At 43.9% G+C, this 21,531-nt stretch overlaps 2 protein-coding genes across 2 annotated transcripts in view; both read right to left on the bottom strand.

Annotated features, from left to right (window-relative positions):
* Positions 1 to 21,531, bottom strand: part of cpxm2 (carboxypeptidase X (M14 family), member 2) — a gene marked incomplete at both ends in the record, with an annotated part of 70,941 nt that overhangs the window by 7,453 nt on the left and 41,957 nt on the right. The window contains 4 exons of the mRNA XM_080747297.1: positions 1,354 to 1,651; positions 6,402 to 6,581; positions 7,114 to 7,310; positions 7,988 to 8,111. Coding sequence (XP_080603423.1) covers positions 1,354 to 1,651; positions 6,402 to 6,581; positions 7,114 to 7,310; positions 7,988 to 8,111 — 799 coding nt within the window. The remainder of the gene's footprint in view (positions 1 to 1,353; positions 1,652 to 6,401; positions 6,582 to 7,113; positions 7,311 to 7,987; positions 8,112 to 21,531) is intronic.
* On the bottom strand, positions 10,399 to 15,144 carry LOC308303713 (S1 RNA-binding domain-containing protein 1-like; the record flags this gene model as incomplete). The annotated part of the gene is made up of 2 exons (XM_080748187.1): positions 14,928 to 15,144; positions 10,399 to 12,815 (listed from the first exon to the last, which is right to left on the bottom strand). Exons 1-2 carry the CDS (start codon positions 15,133 to 15,135, stop codon positions 10,399 to 10,401), a joined length of 2,625 nt encoding a protein of 874 aa, XP_080604313.1. The 5' UTR covers positions 15,136 to 15,144.

Here is a 21,531-nt window from a genome sequence, read left to right on the forward strand (position 1 = left end):
CGTGATGTCAGAGCCTTTTATGAAGTGATGTCACAATGACTCAGCGCTTGCGCCGATTTCCTCCGGAACAGCCTGATGTCAACAATCAGCTCCGCATAAGGAGATTCCGAACGTTTCGCGCCGGTTTCGGAAAACCGCGAGTCGGGTCGGGTCGAGGCCTGGCACTGCACTCCGCGCGGCGGCGGGGAACGCGCGTGCCGAATCTGAAGCCGGTGGGACGAACGGTTCTCGAGATACGCGGATTACAAACAAACAGACAGAGATTTGTCGCATTTATAGATAGATTACAATATTATTATTATTATTAATATTATTATATTGCCTCCTGTGTGAACTGTGCATATAAATAGGATGGGGCAGGTGTAATATACACTTGTTATTAGCCTATATACCGGTACTATTGCTTCATGGATTCAATTGCACCTGTCAACTTTGATTATTTCCAATGTCTCATACTTAATTTATTTATTTAAAGACACATTTTTCTTTTTGACTAAAACTATTGACTAAAACTGGACTAAAACCTTTGTGTGGGTTCGTCGACTAAAACTTGACTAAAACCTTTTGAGTTCTAGTCGACTAAAACTAGACTAAAACTATCAAGGATATAAATGACTAAAATCTGACTAAAACTAATAAGCATTTCGTCAAAAAGACTAAGACTAAGACAAAATCTAAAATGCCCGCCAAAAACAACACTGGTTGGCAGACAACCAAGTTAATAGGTAAGATAAAATCAGTTAAGAGTTAAAAAATAGATCTATATTTAACCACTTCAATACTACTACGTCACGGCTAGTCGAACTGTTGATCCGACCAATAATATTGGTGGAACTATTGTGCCTGAGTCATAGTGTTGGGGGCTTTGTACCTGTTACTGTATACCTGTCTGTGGCATGTGGTTCAAGCAATTACTGGTATATTGCTATTGTATCCCAAGGGATTGATGATATTACATGTGATATGTTAATGATATTACCAATGCTTGTAGTGGGTTATTGCTTCTATAATAATATTATAGAAGCATAATATGGTTACCAATACAGCAATATTAAAACCATAGGCATTTTCCCATTACAATGTCATTACAATAATTATGTCTACAATAAAGCCTGCACAAACAGGTTGCTATTTACATTTAGAAAGTGCGGCTATCTTTGCTATTTCTCATACGCAGAACTATACTGGCCATTAGTGGTAAAAAAAACAAAAAGCCCCTGCCTCTGTTTTATTTTATTTTCAAACAAGCCGAACCCTGCTGAGAAATGCTCGTTAACACCATGTTAATGAGCTTCCACCATGGAAGCAAGCCAGAAACCCCAGGTTTTTGCGGAAAACAAAACGGACACTAACTGCCTGCTGCCGTGTGCCAGGACGCCCCGTTGATGGTGCCGTCCTCCTTGGCGAAGTCCTCGGTGTGGCAGACGCGGCGGCTGGCGTCGGTCATCAGCCGGTGGGTGGACGCGTAGGAGAAGGCCAGCCAGCGGAAGACGTGGTCATCCGGCGTGGGGGTCTGCTCCCTGGCCACCCCCTGGGAACGCGTGCGGTCGTAGGGGAAGGTCACCACCAGCTCCCCGCCCTGGAGGTTGCCACCCAGCACAAAGGGTATCTTCTCCATCCATGACACCAGCGCTCGCGTCTCCATGGCAACCTATGAGGCGGGGGGGGGGGGGTGTGTGTGTGTGTGTGTGGGGGGGGGGGGGGGGGGGGGGGGGGGGTGTAATCGTGTGAGTGCCGAGGTTTAATTAACTCCGGGATATTGAAAACAATTTGTTGCTGTCGGGCAGAAACCTTGTATCTCCATATATACCGGTATATGATATATATTTTAAGATTCGTTTTTGGGCTTTTATGCCTTTATTAGATAGGACAGTAGACTGACAGGAAATGGGGGGAGAGACGGGGAGTGACATGCGGCAAAGGTCGTCCGGGTCGGGAATCGAACCAGCGACACCGTCAGGCATCAATGCCTATGTGGTATGCGCCTGGACCAGTAGGCCAGTGGGCGCCACAAAATGCTTTTGCTGATACCAACCGCAGGCAGGATTTGATCCCCCAACTGTTGGCATGAAAGGCATTTGCTCTAACCACTACACTATATCACTGTATCTCCATATTTCAACTTTTTATGTTCCCAATTAACATTACAGTGGTTTCATAAACTAAATGTACACTATACTACTGTATCACACACAGTAGCAAAGAAATTGCCGATCTACAAGCTCCAACACATCAACCTGTAGCTATGTTTGAAAGTGAGTGTTTCAACTGCCAACGTGTTTTATGAATATTGTTCCAATGAAGAGTATTAACATGAGCTTATGACTAAAGAATAACTACGTTGGAACACAGGTTATTTTTTCCATTTCTTGAAAAGTAATGGTTTTTGACATACAAGGTTTCGCACCCGACAGTGATGAATTGCAATTACCTCACATTGTGATCTCAAGGGGGCAGGGGTGCATGGGAGTCAATGCAGTGACACACAATATTATAGTATCAAACAGGCATACAGCCATTTACCAGCAGAGTTTAAAAATAAAACGCCTCAAAAGTTAAAGACCCCCCCACGTAGAAAACCCCCAGCTGTTTAATCTAAAACGAGAACCAAATAATCTCCAGCAGTTGGCAAGCCCCGCATCATCCGACGCAGGCCCGGCTGGTGCCCACAATGGCTGAGGGTGCCCCCCTTTTAAGTGAGGATGCCCATATATTTGAAAATGTTTTATGTCCAATAAAGCGCGGCAGCTGCAGCGGCGCCCCCTATAGCCTGTCTATATATAGACTGTGCCCACTGCGCAGGCAATGACAGCCAGACAATTAAACCAACCATATTAGCAAAACAATCGGAAGCTTTGTTTTATTATTATATTTGATATTATCTTGATAAGTTCCTCCCACGCTGAGAAAGGCTTGACGCCGAAAAGCTATGCAAAAAGTAACGGCACACAATTCAAATACAATTCAAAGGTGATTTATTGGGTTATTGATATGAGAAAAAATCTTTTTACATTGCCAAGCAAGAGTCAAAATATAATAAAAACAGTTAAAGAAAACGGGGAATGTATAGCAGCATTATCGGATTTATATCTATAAAACAGTATGCTTCTCAATAGTAAAAAAGTAAAAAATAGTAAAAATGTATAATAGTAAAATAAAAATATATACATATGCGACATGCCTATGAAAAAATCAAATAGGCTTTAAAGCAAAAAATATCTGATGTCGCCCTTGTCAGGCTTTACTCAGTAGAGCTGCATTCTCCTGTTTGAGCTGAATCTCCTCAGCAGTAACTCCTTCCATTCATCTCTGAATTTAACACTGAGGTCATTCTCGAATGCCAGTTGGATCAGATTGGCTTTTCGTGTGTGCAGCATGCTGCGTCGGTGCTCAGAAAATAGACATTGTATTATTTCATGTTATTATTCGGTGAATAAAATAGCAAAACAAACACATATAAAAATGGTCTTTGGGCTTGTTTAAATTGGGGTCCTTTTTAAACTAGTTGAAAATTGAATGACAAATAAAACACAGTAGGCTATTGGCTACTATGCAGAAAGCATTCCAAAGACAATTTGCTAAAGGAATGGTATTTCATATTTCATACTGCTACTTTATAGCCTGTATATAGACTATTAACATGTACATTAGGACATGTGACATAGTCCTGTTTACACAATGCTGTACCCTCTGCCCCCCTCCAACTGTATATACAGGTATGTTCCCCCTTTTCTACTTTTTTTTTTATTGTATTACTATTTTGATACTTGCTTAGGCAATGTAAACTTATGTTTCTCATGCCAAAGGCTCCTTTACATTGAATTGGTATAATTGACAAGAAAATGTTGAGAAAAATATTAAACATAGGTCTAACCTGGGGGGGGGCTAAGTTAACCTATAGTCAGCCCCCCACACGTCACACGTGCGTGCATGCATGTCATGTGCATGCAAATGTAGGAGCCAAACAAAAGCTTTGTTTACCGTTGGCCGACTATTAACACCTTTTGGCTTCACTAATGAGTGAGGAGGGGAGGCGCAAGCTGCAGGTTCTCTCAAAGCTAACATGCCATTGTTAGCTAACTTAGAAGACAAAACGAAAAAATAAATAAAATAAAAAATAAAAAAGATAACTTTTTCTAAATCTCATCTGAGGGTGCTCCACTTGAAAACTGAGGGTGCTTAGCAGGACTGAGCACCCCTGTGGAACCGGGCCTGAATTCCGACGGCTCATATTTGCATTTATATGCGAGCTATAATTAGAAAACAGGAGGGATATTGCCCGCTCTCTGTGTGCGCTCACATTGTTTACCAGCTGTACTATCTCTAAAGCCCTGTCTGGCAGAAGAAAGAGGACGGTTTTTCACAGCTTCCTGAGCACAGACGAGGATCCCAGCGCTCTTCGTGTCCCTGCAGCTGCAGCGAGCTATTCCTGAGGCTTTGCGCGTGACTCGCTGCTGCTGGTGCTCTCGGCGACGTCAAAAACACCCGCGAGTGTGGGTCTTTTAATAGGCCTCTAGGCTTGAATTAGTTCACAGCCGCTTCATCAAATATACTCCCTATCTCTCCAGCAGGGGTGTCGCACCACATTCTGGGCCCTGGGTACAAGGATTTACTGCGGGGCCCCCCCTTGAATGTTCTTCATAGGGGAAGGGGGTTTAACCCATTTAGCCTCAGTGGGAATGCATTATTACGCATTATTTTGTGCTTTAACTATTGAAAAACAGCAGATATACAGTACAACTCACTGTGCGGCACCAAGCTTGTAGATCTGCTACCTAAGGTTTTTGAAAAACCTATGTTTCTATGTCAGTGGTGCTCAAACTTCTTCTTGTGAAGGACCCCCAAAATGATATGTATTTGGCCACGGACCCCCATCTCAAAATATTTAGTTCCATCACTTCCATGGACCAACCCCAGAAGCAAAATTTGAGTTACAAATGTTCGTTTAAAAAATACATATTCAAAGATTTGGCACATTTTCACGACTTTTCAAAAATAGCAGATCTACAAGCTCGCAGTGCTGTGCTGTGAGCTTGTATATCTGCTATTTTTCAATAGCTAAAGTATAAAATATTTAAGGCCCCTCCACCTAGTAACTCAGTCCCACTTTTCCCCCCCTTGTGACGCCCCTGCCTCTAGGCTTGAATTAGTTCACAGCCGCTTCGTCAAAAATACTCCCTATCTCTCCAGAAATAGATCATGCTTGAATGACTCAACGCGGCTGCTTTGTCCTTCCCCCAGAGGCGACGCTGTCTGATCTGTTTTGTTGCATTTATAAAAGGATGATAGTCAATTAAAATGTGAATGCTTATCAATTACCACACCTGTGTCTTTGCATGGTGAGGGAAATGGCATTCACTTTTTACTTCATTATACTGTGGTTTATAGTCATTTTTATACAGCCGTATTCTTTATGGCTCCACCGGAGACAGCCCCTGGCCATTATATTCTTGGATCGTCTGTCCATCTTTATGGTACGTCCGTCTGTATGTCCCATTCTTGTTGAAAGCAATATCTCAGGAACACTGTCTCCTTGAGGGAATTCGATTACATGGCACACAGACATCCTTTTTGGACTGAACTGATTAGAATTTAAAGTTTATGGTCACTGTATGGCCACACAAGATGTTCATGAAATTCCTTCTGTACGTTTAATACTACATATGAGTCTGTACAGACATGAATTAAAACAAGTGGTAGCAATTATATTACTATACTATAAGCTTTAATTTGAGGAACGTGCTCTGGTCTAGCATTGAGATTGTGTATTCAAGGTCTCAATTCTGGTTGTGGCCCTATTGCGGGCCCTGTCGGATTGTGGATAGATGCCTGGTACAGATGATGAATTTGTCTGTCATCAAAGCAAACTGTAAAATTACAAAGCACAGCTTGACGGGCTATCAAACTCTTGCAGTGATGTGAACAACTAGCTTCAACGTTTTCAGGCCAAGGACCCCTTAGCAGAGAGAGATGAAGCAGGGACCCCCTCCTACATATTGTATAAATGTGTGATGGAGATTCTCATCGATTTCATAGATAGATTCATAGACTTGTTTGACACTTAACCACATACAATCATAAATCGTCGATACTTGACCTTTCACTCTGTACTTGGTCCGCTCTTTTTTACACCAAACCTATTTGCCAAAAATAGACGATCTACAAGCTCTCAACGCCTCGTGCTGTGAGGTGTTGAGAGCTTGTAGATCTGCTATTTTTGGCTGAAGTTCTCCTAGGAGTATAGGAATGTGAGGGTTCAATTGTTCAATAATTATCCTATCACACAAGGATTTTGTGGCTCCCCTGTAGTAACTCTGAGGACCCCCTTGGGGTCCCGGACCTCCTGTTGAAGACCCCTGAAATAAGACATAAAAAAAAAGAAAAAACAGCCTGTGACTGACCGTGGCGTTCTTGGACTGGTACCATTCAGGTATGGGCACGTGGTGGTTCCGCATCCTGCGCGGGATCCATTTCTTGGCCTCTAACTCCCAGAGTATGGAGTTGAGGTCTGGGAAGTTGTGGTGAATATCCATTCCATCCTGGCTCCATCGCCCCAGAGACCAACCACTGAGCTCAGAACCCTGAGGAGACCCAGCAAGCATGCAAACGCATGTTGACAACGACATAGAAGAGAATGGGAAATGAGAGGCAACTGTACAAAACCTGTGTACACTGTACACCAGGAGTCTTCAACGTTTTCAGGCCAGCTGAGAGAGAGATGATTCCATATAGTTTCATTGTTTAATAGCACAATCATCATTGCATTTTGGATTCATGTCAATTTGTGTTTTCAGATATTTACCCACTTGAAATGTCAATACATCACTTGACCTTTCACTCTGTACTAAGTACAGAGTCTGCTCCTTTTCCCCTCTACACCAAAGCGATTTGCCAAAAATAGACGATCTACAAGCTCACAACGGCGTTGTGAGCTTGTAGATCTGCTATTTTTGGCTAACGTTCTCAGAATATGGACGCTAGGGTTCAAGTGGTTAATATAAAAAAGGAGGAAAAAAAAGCTTCTATCACACAAAGATTTGGAGGACCCCCTAGAGGTCCCGGACCCCCAGTTAAAGACCCTTGCTGTACTCTGTACGGGTCTCTCAGACCTACCACTTCAAAGGCTTTCTCGTACCCATCAGGGTTGACAGACGGCAGCAGGTGGATCCTGGTCTCGTCCACCAGGTGGCGTATCCGGGGGTTGCCGGACAGATACTCCAGGCACATGAACTGCATCAGCAGCAGCAGCAGCTCCCGTCCCAGGACCTCGTTACCATGGGAGCCCGCTGTGTAGCGAAACTCTGGCTCACCTTGTTGCACGTATGGGGATGAAGAGAGATTAGAGAATGAAGGGGGAAAGATTAAGTGTGCAACTGAACCCACTTCTAGGGCTGTCACGATTATGACATTTTACATGACGATTAATTGTCACTCAAATAATCGCGATTAACGATTTAATTGTGTATTCGTTGTCGACAATTACATTTCTGTTTGGCTTTTAGGCTTTGAAGTTGCACATGGCAATCATGACACATAACCTAAACATACAAAGAAATTACTGATATGTTTGACAATTTTATACTTATATAATTTTATATTTATATACTAAAGAACATTGATAGTGGAAATAGCCGATCTACAAGCTCACAACGTGTCGCAATGCGACGCCGACGCGTTGTGAGCTTGTAGATCTGGTATTTCCACTACTTTTTGAAAGTGTTTGTAACTATATTAACATTTCTCAACAAGGAAACGATTATGACAATTATGCAAAATAATTGCGATTACCTCAAATAATTGGGATTAGACGATTATGTAATAATTGTGACAGCCCTACCCACTTCAGCTAATCCAGAGTGTAAACTCTGACTGAAAATGGACCCGGCTCCATTTTCACTGTCAGAAAACAGAGAGTGCTCTGAGGTTGTGTACATGATATTGATCGATGTCCTTTTATTTTATGATACAGTTTTGTTGATATTCTTACCAAATTCGTGTTCGCCTGGGTTGTCCGAGATCTCTATAGCATAGAGCTTGAGGCCGTTGTAGCTCTTCCCTATGTTATAGATCCGTGTGATATTGGGGCACATGTCATTAACCACCTTCATAAGCTGTGAGAGAAGAACAGTTCGCAATTAGCTCTTAGTATGTGATGTAAATCTCAACTCAAAGCCATTGTTCAAACCGCAGGCGAGTCTCAAACACAATCTTTAGGACTGGCTGTCCACACCATCATGAGCAAGTGATCAGTTCGTATTTTGTATTTGCATTGGTTGCTACTGTATGGTATCGATGTTACGAATCGACGTAGGTGTGAGTAAGCCTACTGTATGGATCAATCAGCAGTGGCAGCAACAGTGTGTAAATATAGATGATGTATTCACTAATAAATGATCTCAACAACAACGTATCTCTTGTGCAGCCAAAACTGTTGGAGGTGTAGTCCGGCAAACTTACTCTATAAGGTTTTTTGGGGTTACTCTATAAGGTTGGGCAAGAACTATAGTGTGTTGCCTATGGCAACCACACCAATTATAGTGTGTTGCCTAAGGCAACCACAATAATGAGTATGTGATGGAAGAAGTACTCACAAGTAAAAGTATCAATACCCTGCTGTAGAAATAGTCTGTATTCTCTGCAAATGTACTTGACTAAAAGTACAAAAGTATTGGAATCAAATCTAAAATGGGTTTAAGTAATTTTGTCTCAAGACACTCGCAAATAAAAATAGTAATAACTAGAAAGGTGCAATTCTGGGAAATTGCAAGTGTGGTTGCCCTGACGCGAGTCACAAGGAATCTACTGGGAAATGAATTCCATCTTACCATTTATATGACATATTGTGATTTCAAGTGAAGCATGACCAAAAGCTTCACTTCACTTTTCTGTTAATCAGCCTTACAACCCGGATAACATCAGTCAAAAAGTTTACAAAACACAGGTTCACTTTGCTGGCAAATAATTCTCGGACCGAATGTGTGTTGCCTATGTAGTAATGGTAACATTGTACCCCAACATTAACTAGGTGGTTTAGGCTAGAGTCCTGCCCAAAGGTTACGTTAGTCTGATCGAAGGGGTGAACAAATTAACGATCCTTTTGTTTCTTTGATTTATGGGTTGGCCATGCATTGGTTACAGTATAAATGCACATTATTTACCACATTTATGTGGAAATGGGTTACGAATTGACAAGCATCTTCAAAGTGGCCTTACCTGTTGTGTAGCGGTTGTGCACATTTCACCGTTCCCTGTCAGTTCATGCTGGGACTGAGAGAGACAGGCACGCAAACACTAACAAAGTTCTGTATAATAAAGAGTTCTACAATACATACTGTAATTGCAGAGAAATGGAAGGTTACAAGATGTGTATTATGTATCAGAAGTTAGAACACACTTCTGTGTAAACTGAGTGTCTCGATAGCATGCTGTAAAAGACACTTTGTGAATGCTCTTCTGCGCACCAAATGCTTTGATGTTCCCGCAAAGTACTGCACCTCGGTGCTGTGACATGTTCCGTTGCATCATGGAAGTTGTAGTATTATTATTTTTGTTGATGGGGGGGATTGATTGATAGGACAGTAGACTGACAGGAAATGGAGAGAGAGAGAGGGGGGTGGCACACAGCAAAGGTTGTCCGGATCGGGAATCGAACCGGCTACATGCTGTCAGGCATCAGAGCCTATGTGGTATGTGCCTGGACCAGTAGGCTAGCGGGCACCCCGAGTTGTAGTATTCTAAGTGCCTAGGCAGACTGTTACCTGCATTTGAAGGGAATTGTGACAAGGGTTTTGCTGAATCTCATTTTAGGCATTCCCAAGAGACTCTGTCGAGGTGCCAACCTGCGCCTTGTTATTTATATAGGCTAAAGGCCCTGCCTTTGTACCGTTGGCCGGATACAGACAGTCGGATACAGACAGCACCGATCACAGAACTTACACGCTCTGCTGGCTTAAGTAACAACCAAAGGAGAGCGGTGTGTCCTGTGGTTACTTTCTGCAGCCGTGTCACGGTGGTTACATTTTGTGGGCTCATCCGCCGGGATCACACTATTCCTATAATGCTTCTTTTAATATGTTGACTCCCATGAAACAGTATGTATGAAAAGCTTCCCCAGCCTGAATGAGGTGCTGATTTGAAAATAAGTACAAAGTAAAATCCTCAGTGTTAAGTCCATATGGACATACATGTATTTGGTTACATCTACACTCTCGGAGTTAAACACTTAAACCCTATCAAGTACAAATAGAGAACATAGCAGATCTACACGCTCACAACAGAGAGCATGTTGTGAGCTTTTCGATCTGTTATTCCCTGTGTAAACTCAAAAAAGTCGTGCCCTCTTTCTTTTATGAGAAGAACCATGTGTTCCACATACCTCTACCTCATCAAGGTGCTTGCTTATCGGAGTACTCTGATGAGGTCCAGGCCGATGCGGCCCCTCTGGGCGTCCACGTTGAGAACCTGCACTTCCACTCGCTCGCCAGGACCCAGAGCCAGGCTGCGGCGGCGGCTGTCGACAGGGAGTTTGTCTGTCGTGATGTGGCTCTTGTGAATGAGGCCCGTGCGTCCCACGCCGATGTCCACAAAGGCCCCGAACAGTGTGGCGTTCTCCACCCGACCCGTCAGCACGGCGCCCACCCTCAGGTCACTCATGGACACCACGCCACGCTTAAAGTCTGCCTGCTCAAAGCCCTGCCGTATGTCGAAGCCAGGCGGCTGCGTCAGTCCATCTATGATGAGCTTAAGGGTCTCTGGACTGGTGTCCAGGGTCCCGGCCAGTTCTTCCACACCCCTGGCCTTAACCTGGCTCTCCACACAACGTCGCAACTCTACACTCCCGATTTGGTCCACGCTACCTCCCACCAGAGAGAGGAAACTCTGGGCTATGTGGTAAGACTCTGGGTGTATGCAGGTCTGGTCCAGGGGGTTGGGACATAATGGGATGTTGGCGTTGGTCTTTCCTTTGGTCTTGCTAGCAGCTGGTTTCTCTGACACCACAGTGGTTGCTGGCTCTGATGTGCCACCACTCAGACTGTGTAGGGTCTGAGGGCTGATCCGTATGAAGCCAGCACACTGCTGGTAGCTCTTTGGCCCCATGCCCTTCACCAGTTTGAGTTGTTCCCTGTTGATGAAGGGTCCGTTCTGTTCCCGCCACTCAGCGATGCTGCGTGCCCGGCCTGCATTTAGACCTGCTACGTGTCTCATCAGCGTCTCTGAGCAAATGTTGATGTCCACTCCCACGAAGCTCACACACTCCTGCACCACCCCATCCAGCGCAGCCTTCAGAGCCCCTGACGACGTGTCATGCTGATACATTCCAATGCCTAGGCTTTTGGGATCAATCTTCACCAGCTCAGCCAAGGGATCTTGAACACGTCTTCCAATGGACACTGCGCTCCTCAGGTTAGGGTCCACGTCTGGCATCTCCTTCACAGCCTCAGGACTCACACTGTAGATTGACGCTCCTGCTTCGTTGGTTATACAATACGAAACGTCCAAGGGATGGAAGTGGTGCCTGCTGATGAGGTCAGCGAACAAAGACTCCATCTCGCGGCATGCTGTCCCGTTGCCAATGACCACCTTGCTACAACTGTATTTGATCATGAGGCGGCGCAGTTTGTCTGCCACACTTTCCTGGCCTGGTCTGTGCATTGAGTTCAGGTAGACTACATCTGTATGAAGAATCTGACTAGTGGCGGAGAGGATGGCCAGCTTGCAGCCGTGTCTGAAGCCTGGGTCCACCCCCATGATGACGCAGCCACGCACTGGACACACCAGTAACCTCTGACGGACATTTCTCACAAACATTGCTATGGACTCCTTCTCTGCTGCTGATTTCAGCTTAGACCTGTAGCTCCTGGTGAGTAGAGGTACAATCAGTCTTTTAAATGAGTCCTCCACAGCATCTTTTATAATTTTATGTTGGTCCTTTCTTGTAAAGGTCTTTGTTCTCCACCTGTTGCTGAGGCACCACCTGATGAAGTCGGTCCTCACCCTGTCTGGAATGTTCACCTTGACTGTCAGGATCTTTAGACGCTCACCTCGGTTAATAGCCAGGGTCTGATGAGGCTGAATGCGCTGGATGTTGCACGTGAAGTCATGGTACAGGTGGAACTTGTCAAAGTCTTTGGTTCCTGTTTTCTTGTTATGCGGGCCAGCCGGCCACACCTGGCCCTGAGCCTGTTTCTGAGTCAGCTCCTTCACTGCTGATCTGGACACGGACGACTGGATGGTCACATTACTGTTCTCACACAGTGTTCGCACGTAGGTGAGCGTCTCTGAGTCTTTGGCTATCATGTCAGCCAGAATCTGCTCAACACCTGTGGACACCTCCTCCACAGATGACAGACCTTCAGTGTCTGGTTTAACCCAAGCACGCAGGTCCAGTGTGTGTGGTTTGTTCAGCAACAATAGAGTAGCATCCTCCAGACCCAGCTCCCTGGCCCTGCGTGCCTTACTTAGAATACTGCCTTTCTTATAGGGAGAGTACACATGGTCTAGTTCATCAGCAGATCTGCAGCTCCTCAGGTTGTGTTCTAGCTCAGGCGTCAGAACATCGTCTTTCTTCAGGGTCTGAATCACAGACTGGGTCTTCTTTGCTAGGGCACACAACTCGTCCAACACCAGCTGGACATCCCGAACGGCATCTGCATCCATGTGGTTGATCATATCTTTGCGGTAGCGCACCATGAAAGGCACAGTGTTCTCCTCCGTCAACAGCTTCACAACGTTCACACAAACCCGGCGTTGCACACACGTTAGAGTGGAAAGGACCTCTATAAGGTCCCAGTTCATGTTGAGTTCATTTCTTAGGACTGCTGCAGTGGAAGATGGCAGCAGGGGCGTCACTAGCAATTCTGGGCCCCTAGGCCAGAAATCTGTATGGGCCCCCCCATGCAAGCGGAGAACCGGCCAACCGGGAACACTTTGTTACTGTTTGAATGACATGTCTCACAATGATACGGTAGCCGTGATCGCCTCAGCAATCATGTTTACCTTATTTGTCAAATTGTAACACCATTTACCATTTTTGTCTACTTTTAGTTTTACTCTTGTAGCCTAAGCAGGATATAAACAAACATGTAGTGTCTGGTGTAACAATTTGACAATGCTAGCTCTTGAAACAAAGTCCAGGAATTTTAACTTGATCTAACCATGATCACTACACACAATCATCCATTACATGCACACTCAGATACAGCTACTGTATTATTAATACAGTATAATCCACAACAGTCCCATGAAATAAAAAGTGCAGACCACCATCATCACCAGCAAGTGAATGAGACACCAGAACTCTGACTTGAGCCCAGCCTCCCATGCAAGCCAATATAAAACAGTATAACAATAAAACACTACATTGTATTTTTAGTAGCAGCTTAAATATGTGCAGGTGTTGTGCAGAATATACAATCACTAATCAATAGCAGCAGTGCTCAAGCAAATGCACATGAGGAGTGAAGCATATAGGCTATACATAGGAAGTAGAATAGGAGAAAAAATAAGCAGTATAGGACTATTCAGATTGGGTGAAGTATGAACATGATTAGCCTACATGCAAAAATGAGTCTGCATGCAATCAGAACTTTGGCTAGTTAGCTAAACTATGGAAAACAAGGGTTGGATATAATGATCTGAGAATAAATCTACTGTATAACAGGCTAGATCATATAAGGCTATATGAGAATGGCATAACAGGACATTCTTGTGTGTACTGTGTCTGTGTGTATGCACATACATTGTTTTAACAGCAAAGTCAGTCAGTGTGTTTAATCTACAGCAAGATCCTGTGAACATTTTGGGAGTTCACAAAACAATAATAGCCTACTGTGACTGAAACAAAAATATTGTGATGCCTAGATTTTTATTTTTGTATGACATAATCATATGACTACTAGATAGATGATGGGATATTATACAATTATTGTTATTACTAGGGACATCCAGCAGTTTGTCTTGTTTCTCCAGCAGAGTTTCTAGTGTCTCCATCTATCTCTCTGGAAGAGGTTGCACATGAACTCTGCAGCGGCCGCACTGAGGCGCTCAAACACAAACACTCTGACATTAATCCTCACACTACTTGACACTATTACCATACTTTAGATAACTAGTCATTGTTGCAACAAACCAAACCATTTTTCACTTTGATTTGGGAACCTACATACATTCATAACATGATGCGATTGTGATCAACTGATCATGTCACTAGTTTGGGAGTGCTTCCTTCCAGAACTTAGCAAACAGGTGTTTCGTTCGAAACACTTGCGTTTGTGCTTAAAACGTTATCCATGCTTATTGCTTAATGGTGTTGGATAAAGAAGGAAGAAGGAAGAGGGGAGAAGATTTTCTGTTGCATGCTTACCCACAGACATCAGCTGCTTCCTTGAGTGTAAACAGTCAAGCTCTCCTCTCAGTTTACAGTAATGAAACATGCTGCTCTATGTCACATTACGTCTTTTTTTCTCTCTCCCTGTCTCTGTTCAATGCGTGTTGTGTGTGGAAGAAGCCGGGGGAGGGTGGGGCGAACAGAACGTGAGAGTTGATCTTATGTTTGCAGGGCCAATGAAAAGACTTTTCCATTTACTTCAGATGATCATAATTATCCTGTAGAGCACACCTAAGTTTCACAACCATAACATGATGCAAGCGGACGCACAAACCGCAAAGCTACTATAGGTCTCAAAACAACGTGAAAGCAGGAGAAACCATTTTAGCTTTGTAAGGGGTGAGTATATAATATAGGGACCCTCAATTATTTAAATTGTATCGCTCATTGGTTTTATTCCAGCAGTAATTTTAAGTTTTTAGACACAAATGATAAACAGCATAATAATTATTATTATTATTGGGGGAAAAAGAGTTTTAATCCAGACTTTTCGAGGGCCTCTGGCACCTTGGGCCCCCTTACCTCAGTCTAACTTTCCTACCCCTAGCTACGCCACTGGATGGCAGTGCAGAAGATTGCCCCAGGGGGGTGCCAGAGCACTTCTGTTTTTTAGGGGAGGGCATGTCAAATGTGAAGTCCTCCTCCGTGAATAGCTCCTCTTTGTTCTTGGCCTTCAGCGCCAATCCGGACGAGCTCTTACCTGCACAGACACCTTGCCGAGGTGCCTCTGACATCGTAAATGATAACATCTCTTCCTTCATTCTATTACTGTGCTGCTCCTCTCCTGCTCTGTCTCCTTCTGGGGTACCTCCTCTCTGTCTCCCTCCCTCATCTCCTTTCTCTCCTTGGACCATCTTCCTCTTTGTCCCAGTGACGGTTGCAGCCTGGGGCTCCTTGTGGACCTTGGTGGCACGTGGTTCGTGTGGTGCTCTAGGCTTCAGTTCCATAGGAACTGCAGGCTTGCGCAGAGCTCTGGGCTCTTTGGGCATTTTGGGCACTTTAGGTTTGGCAGGTCTTTTAACGACTGCCCTTTTCTTCCCTACAGCAGCGGTCGTCCTGGGAACCTTGGCCTCTGACTTTATGTTGTTCTCTGTCTGTATGTCTGTCTGGACACATCTATGCCCAATATGGATATAAGACCCCCAAACTCCCCAAAGTTAGTGATTCACAGCTGCGACAACTGGTACTGGCAAGATATCACAGTAATTACCTTGTACAGACATCAGACTGGCCTCCAAATACTTTGACAATGGGTACTGACATAACAGTACTGATGTCATAGTATGTAAGGTTGTATATAACTGACATCATAGACTGCCGTGAAAGTACCTGGGCAATGTTGTACATGTACCCTGTTACACCACATGAGTCTGAACCAGGCCCCAAGACTGGTGGGGGTTCTGGAGGCTTAGAACTGGAGGATTGATTGTGGGGTTTGGCTTGCAAAGTACACTTTGATGACATCAACTCTGCAAGCCAAACCCCACAATCAATTATCCAGTTATAGGCAACACAGAAGGGGGGGAGACTTTTGTTCTTATTTCCACACAACTCCTCCACAAGTATATTAATGATATAGTTCAATGTTGAGAATGGGTGGTAAATACACCACCGAATACTCACCAGGGAAACTCATTGATCTCTCAGTACAGCAGAATCTCAGGATCAGTGTCCAGCTGGACTGTGATGAAGGAAAGCTGACATTCTCCGATCCTGATTCTAATACACACATACTGTATACACTTTTACTGACACACTCCTTCCCATAGTATGCACACTGATCATATTCTCCCTCTGAAGATGTTACCAGTGAACGTCAGAGTAAAGCCCCTGACACACTGCAAGTGTCAGACAGGTGCGTTGTCAAACACACCCATAGGTGTCAAGTGGAATTGTCAAAACCTGTTGACGTGTCTTGCAGAGCTCTGTTCTATTTTGGAGCGGACCAGAGAGAAAGGAGAAGAAGGGAGTAAATTGAATGCTGGAGCACAGTACGGACTCCCAGTGTGCGTGTGCATGCTTTTGTGTGCGTGTGTGTGTGTGTGTGTGTGTGTGTGTGTGTTTTGGTACCTACTTCGTTTAGTTTGCGTCAGTTCATCAGGGACACCGGGAGGTACTGTTCGTGAAGAATCTGCGTGCATTGGCTCAATCTAAAGAATCAGCCACTGACTTCCAGTATAAAAGTACAGTTGTAAAAAGTGAAATATTTCAGAAAGTAGATTTTAGAAAGTACAGTTTGAACGAAGTTTCTAGGTGAAAGTATGGTGGAGCTAGAGCATGTTTTGAGAAAAATAGTTAACTACGGGTACTGTTCCTGGAGGAACTGTGTAGGCTCAATCTCTTGACATAATGCATGCACATCGTGCACGATCTGTGCACAGATCATGCAACAGGTGTGTGTACACCGATCACAGCTTTCAAACAAAACAATCCCATTGAAAAAAGACACTTCCATCGCTGAGCTCCGTCTACTAGTGTTTACATGATAGCTAGCGTTAACTGCGCTCTGTTCCCGCCCCCGACTGGAAACGGAAACCATCTCCGGCGCATACCGGAAATGCGACTGGAAGCACTTTTTTCGCGGGTGATTAGAAACCGCTTAGCGATAAATAGCGATTATACTTTTAAATGTTTTATAGCGATTAAAGCATATTAAATTCTCTGGTTTATCGGGCCTGGCGGAGAGGAACATAGGCTTTTTCTCAGGATTATCAGGGTGAGGCAGTAAATTAGTTAAAGTGAGGATGAAGGTGAGGATGAAGGATTATAGAGGTGGTGAAGGAGCTGCAGGTGGCAGAACTGTGGATGCAATGATTCTCAGGAGTGACAAGGGGGTACAAGATCAGAAATTACTATATGATCAGCCCATGTTTGAAAGTTTGAGATAAAAAAAAGAGGTGAGATGGTTTGTACAGAAATGTGCTGAGGAGGAATGAGGGATATGTTGGTAGAAGGATGCTGAAGATGGAGCTGCCATGCAGAGGAAGGCCAAAGTGGAGGTTTATGGATGCGGTGAGGGAGGACATGCAGGCTGGAGCGAGCGAGGAAGGTGCATAAAACCATGCAAGCAGATGGAAACGGATGTTCCGCTGTGGGGACCCATGATAGGAATTAGCCGAAAGAAGAACAAGAAGACCTATTTCAAAAAGTATAAGATTTAAAATCTCCCGCTATTCCCAGAGATTTACATTTTCAAGTCTGAATGAAGCTCCTAAGTGAACGACAGTGCAGTGCTCACTTCGCATGGTATCAAACATGACACAGGTGCATATCTCTTGGTACGGGCCTTCTGTCCGTGACATCAGCTGTGGTGATGTCAGTCTCTGCGTACTTTCTGTGACGTTAGTCTTGTGCTGCTCATGTAACATGGTTAATAATGCTTCCACTTGCCCATGTTTTCAACACAACGCACGAACAAGTCTGTTACACTCATACAGTATGGACGCCTCGTGCTCATACGGACATAGGGACCTACACACAAAGCCAGACGTAGGAGCGGCAGCGGTAAGCATTGCACAAAGAAAACATGAAAAATGTGGGCGCTCGCATCTGACTTGGAATGATGTAATAACGGATGACATTGTCCATTCCTGAACTCTTGGAGTTGGACTCCTTACTCATCCGTTGAGACATTTTGACCATGGTGTGGCTGTTTGACAAGTAGCCTGAGGCTCGTAACCCCCCATATCTCCTGTAGGAAACGCAGTGGTTCTCTCTTGCGAATGGTAGATAGACGTTTGGTTTTCTATGTGTGAGACCAGAGTTCACTCCCTGGTGCTACAGTTGCAATTACCTCTCTCTGTCAGGAGCGGACATAAAACGTACAGATTGAAGCTTTAATAAAAAACAATCTGATTCCAATCTGAGGGAGAAATTACCTGTCTGCCAGCACTTTGGGGGGATACCCCCGTAGAGGCTTGAAGGAACAAGACAATATATCAAGACAGAATTGGTTAAATAAAACATTTATAGCCTAAATATAAGGAGATAAAGGACAGTAACAACAAATGCGGGGCTGGATGAAACAGTTCAGTTGCCTGTTTGTATTAGCTGTTAGATAACATTCTCACCAATAAGCTAAAGTGTCATTACCACAGCAACCATTGGCAGATACTCTAGGTCAGTGGTTCCCAAAGTGCGGTCCGGGGACCCCCAGGGGTCTTTATTCTTTATTACGATCCCCAGTATTAAAATGTGTTAATACAGTGTCAAAATCAGTTGTCCCACGCATTAACCTTATTGTCTCCACCAGCCGAAGGCATGGGGGAGAGTATGTTTTCCCCTCCGTCCGTCCGTGTGTCCGTCCGTCCGTCCGTCTGTCCGTGCGTCCGTCCGTGCGTCCGTCCGTCCGTGCGTGCGTGCGTCCTCGCAGTTTGTGAGCAGCTAATCTCAGTCGCCGTTGGCCCGGACGCTGCCAAAGTGAGCACACACACTCCCTGGATGGCAATCTAGAACCTCTGCCCCAAATTTCTCAAATGGCCCTCATGGTGGCGCTATAACAAGCCCATTCGTCCTCCGAGTTTGTGTACAGCTAATCTCCGGCGCCGTTGGCCCGGTCGATCCCAAAATGAGCACACACACTCCCTGGATGCCAATTCAGAACCTCTGCCCCAAATTTTTCAAATGGCCCTCATGGTGGCGCTATAACAGGGCAATTTGTGTGGCCTGGTGGAGACCTGTGCTCGGAAGAGCACTGCTTCTAGTTTTATCCTGTACTTTGGCTATTTTCTAAATTTGGAATAAACTTGAAAAATCACAAATCTTTAATGGGGGTCCAGTGGGGGTCTGCGACCATGGATGTTTGAGAACCACTGCTCTAACGGTGTCTGAATACACAAATTGGATCTGATCACTTGCAAATAACATTCTGGACAACCAGTAGGCTGCTACAGATCTGAAGAAAGCCTAATAAGAGACTACCAGAGACGTGAGGAGAAATGTGAAAAAGGTTTAAAGACATTTCTTTGAACTTTTTTCTTTTTAAACTTAATTTTTTTGATCAAATTGTTTTGCTTATCATGTCCAGCATCGCATTCCTCTAGTCTAGATCCGATTCCTCTGGTCAGTCTGGCTCTAATTTCACCAAAACAAACACTGAACAGAGTACAGACGGTTCCCTTGGCGCTCGAGTGAAGCGCTGCCTCATAACGTTAACACGGCGTTGCGCATATTATGATGTTGTTGAAACACCATGGCAATGAGAACAATAACAAAAGTCGTCTTGGGTTAATAATGTTCCGCCAATAAAAGATGCCGAGCGAGGAGACGGGGTCAAGGCATGTACTTGCAAGAGATGTAACAGATGGACAACAGCAGTGGTGTAAAGTAAATAAGTAGATTTACTTAAGTACAGTAAGTACAATTTTGAGGCATTTGTACTCTATTTGAGTATTTCCAATTTCCAATACTTTTAATTATACTCCACTACAGTACATCTCGGATCCAAATATTGTAATTTTACTCCACTGCAATTATTTGAAAACTTAGTTACTAGTTATTTTGCAGATATAAATGATTATATCATAAAACATACATGAATACACTCTAGCCCTATTTGAAAATAGCCTATCTGATGCAAAGCGTTGTGAGCTTGTAGATCTGCTATTTTCAAACATTACTTTTGGTAATGTAAGTATAATAGTTTGACGCCAATACTTTCATACTTTTACACAACTACATTTTGAATTCCGGACTTTTACTTGTAGTATTTCTATACTGCAGTATTGATACTTTTACTTGAGTAAAGAAATGTAGTATTATTTTTTTCCCACCACTGCAGATGAACCACAGCAACTGCAGGTGACTGTGAGCCAAATATAACAACAACACTACCGCGTACGTACTGTGTATGTGCATGGGAGAGAGCAGTGACATGAAGAGGAATTACAGCAGGAGGAAAGAAGGCTAACATGACAAGCAGCATTAATGTTAGAATTCTTTGTTTACGTGCTCCCACATGCACCAGCTGCTGTGGGACATAATTAATCAGTCGGGAGTGATTGGGTTTTAATTAAGTCGTGTTGAACCTAGATTTTTACCAAGTAAATCATTAAACAAACATCTGTTTTTTTTGTACACAAAACAAGGGAAGATGTGTGATATTCTTGCCACGTTCTCAGCTAATAGCCTGCTATTCCCTCAACAATTACACCTGGCTCATATATATCTCCTGGAACAATGCATGACTTGTTCCAGCATTATCTGTTTTTACCTTCAGTACTAGCAGCTTAATCACCACACATAGGCTGTTCTGTCTTCGGGAAGTACATTGAACTTAATGATGCACATGATGTACTTATCAGGTCGTAGTATTTAGGGGTGAATGGTGTCATTAAAACGGTAGTTTGAGGGAATCCTGGCTTATTAATGCCACATCATGACTTGAGGGACTGGATGTTTCAGCTGAGGTTATCCTCACATGCTTTTCAACCCTTCAGCACGACCCTGGCTTTTAAACATAACCAGGGGACTCCTGGCACGTAAAATGATGTAAAAAGCTTTTCCAAAAACCTGTCAAAAACCTTCATCTCGGGACTCTGTCAAAGCCATATTGAAGACTTTACTCCCCTTGGAGGCATTTACTTTAATGGAGTAGTAGAAACCATGAGCTATTTCCACTTGCAGCCTGTGAGGTTGGTTATGGTACCAGAAAGTTTAAAGTGTGCTGAAGGAAGACGGGGTACTTGTGAGTATTAGCCACCTGCACATGCAGTAGAGCCACATGTCAAGGGCAGAGAGGTATTAAGCATATTTTTACATAGGTTTTAACATAATAACCTATTACTAATATGATGCACATTAGCTGCAAAATGTTCCTACTTCAATCACTGAATTGATGTCTTTTTCTTTTTCACTCCAGCAATACCTGCTGTTGCATAGTGTCTGTACTGTTTCCCAAACAGTGGGTAAAACTTTTATGGGTCACGACTCGAGTAAAATCTAATTTTCTTTTCCTACATAAATAAAAAATAATAATAATCATTTAGAAGTAGTGAAAATAGCCGATCAACAAGGACCCAAACTAGTGAAAATAGAAGATCTACAAGCTTTCAACACGTCACGATGCGGCACGTTGAGAGCTTGTATGTGATATTTTCACTAGTTTGGGTCATGGGCAAACGTCTAATCTCTCTTTTGGGTCTCGA

The sequence above is a fragment of the Nannobrachium achirus genome, assembly GCF_963921795.1.
Source record: "Nannobrachium achirus genome assembly, chromosome: 18".
In the NCBI taxonomy this organism is placed as follows: Eukaryota; Metazoa; Chordata; class Actinopteri; order Myctophiformes; family Myctophidae; genus Nannobrachium; species Nannobrachium achirus.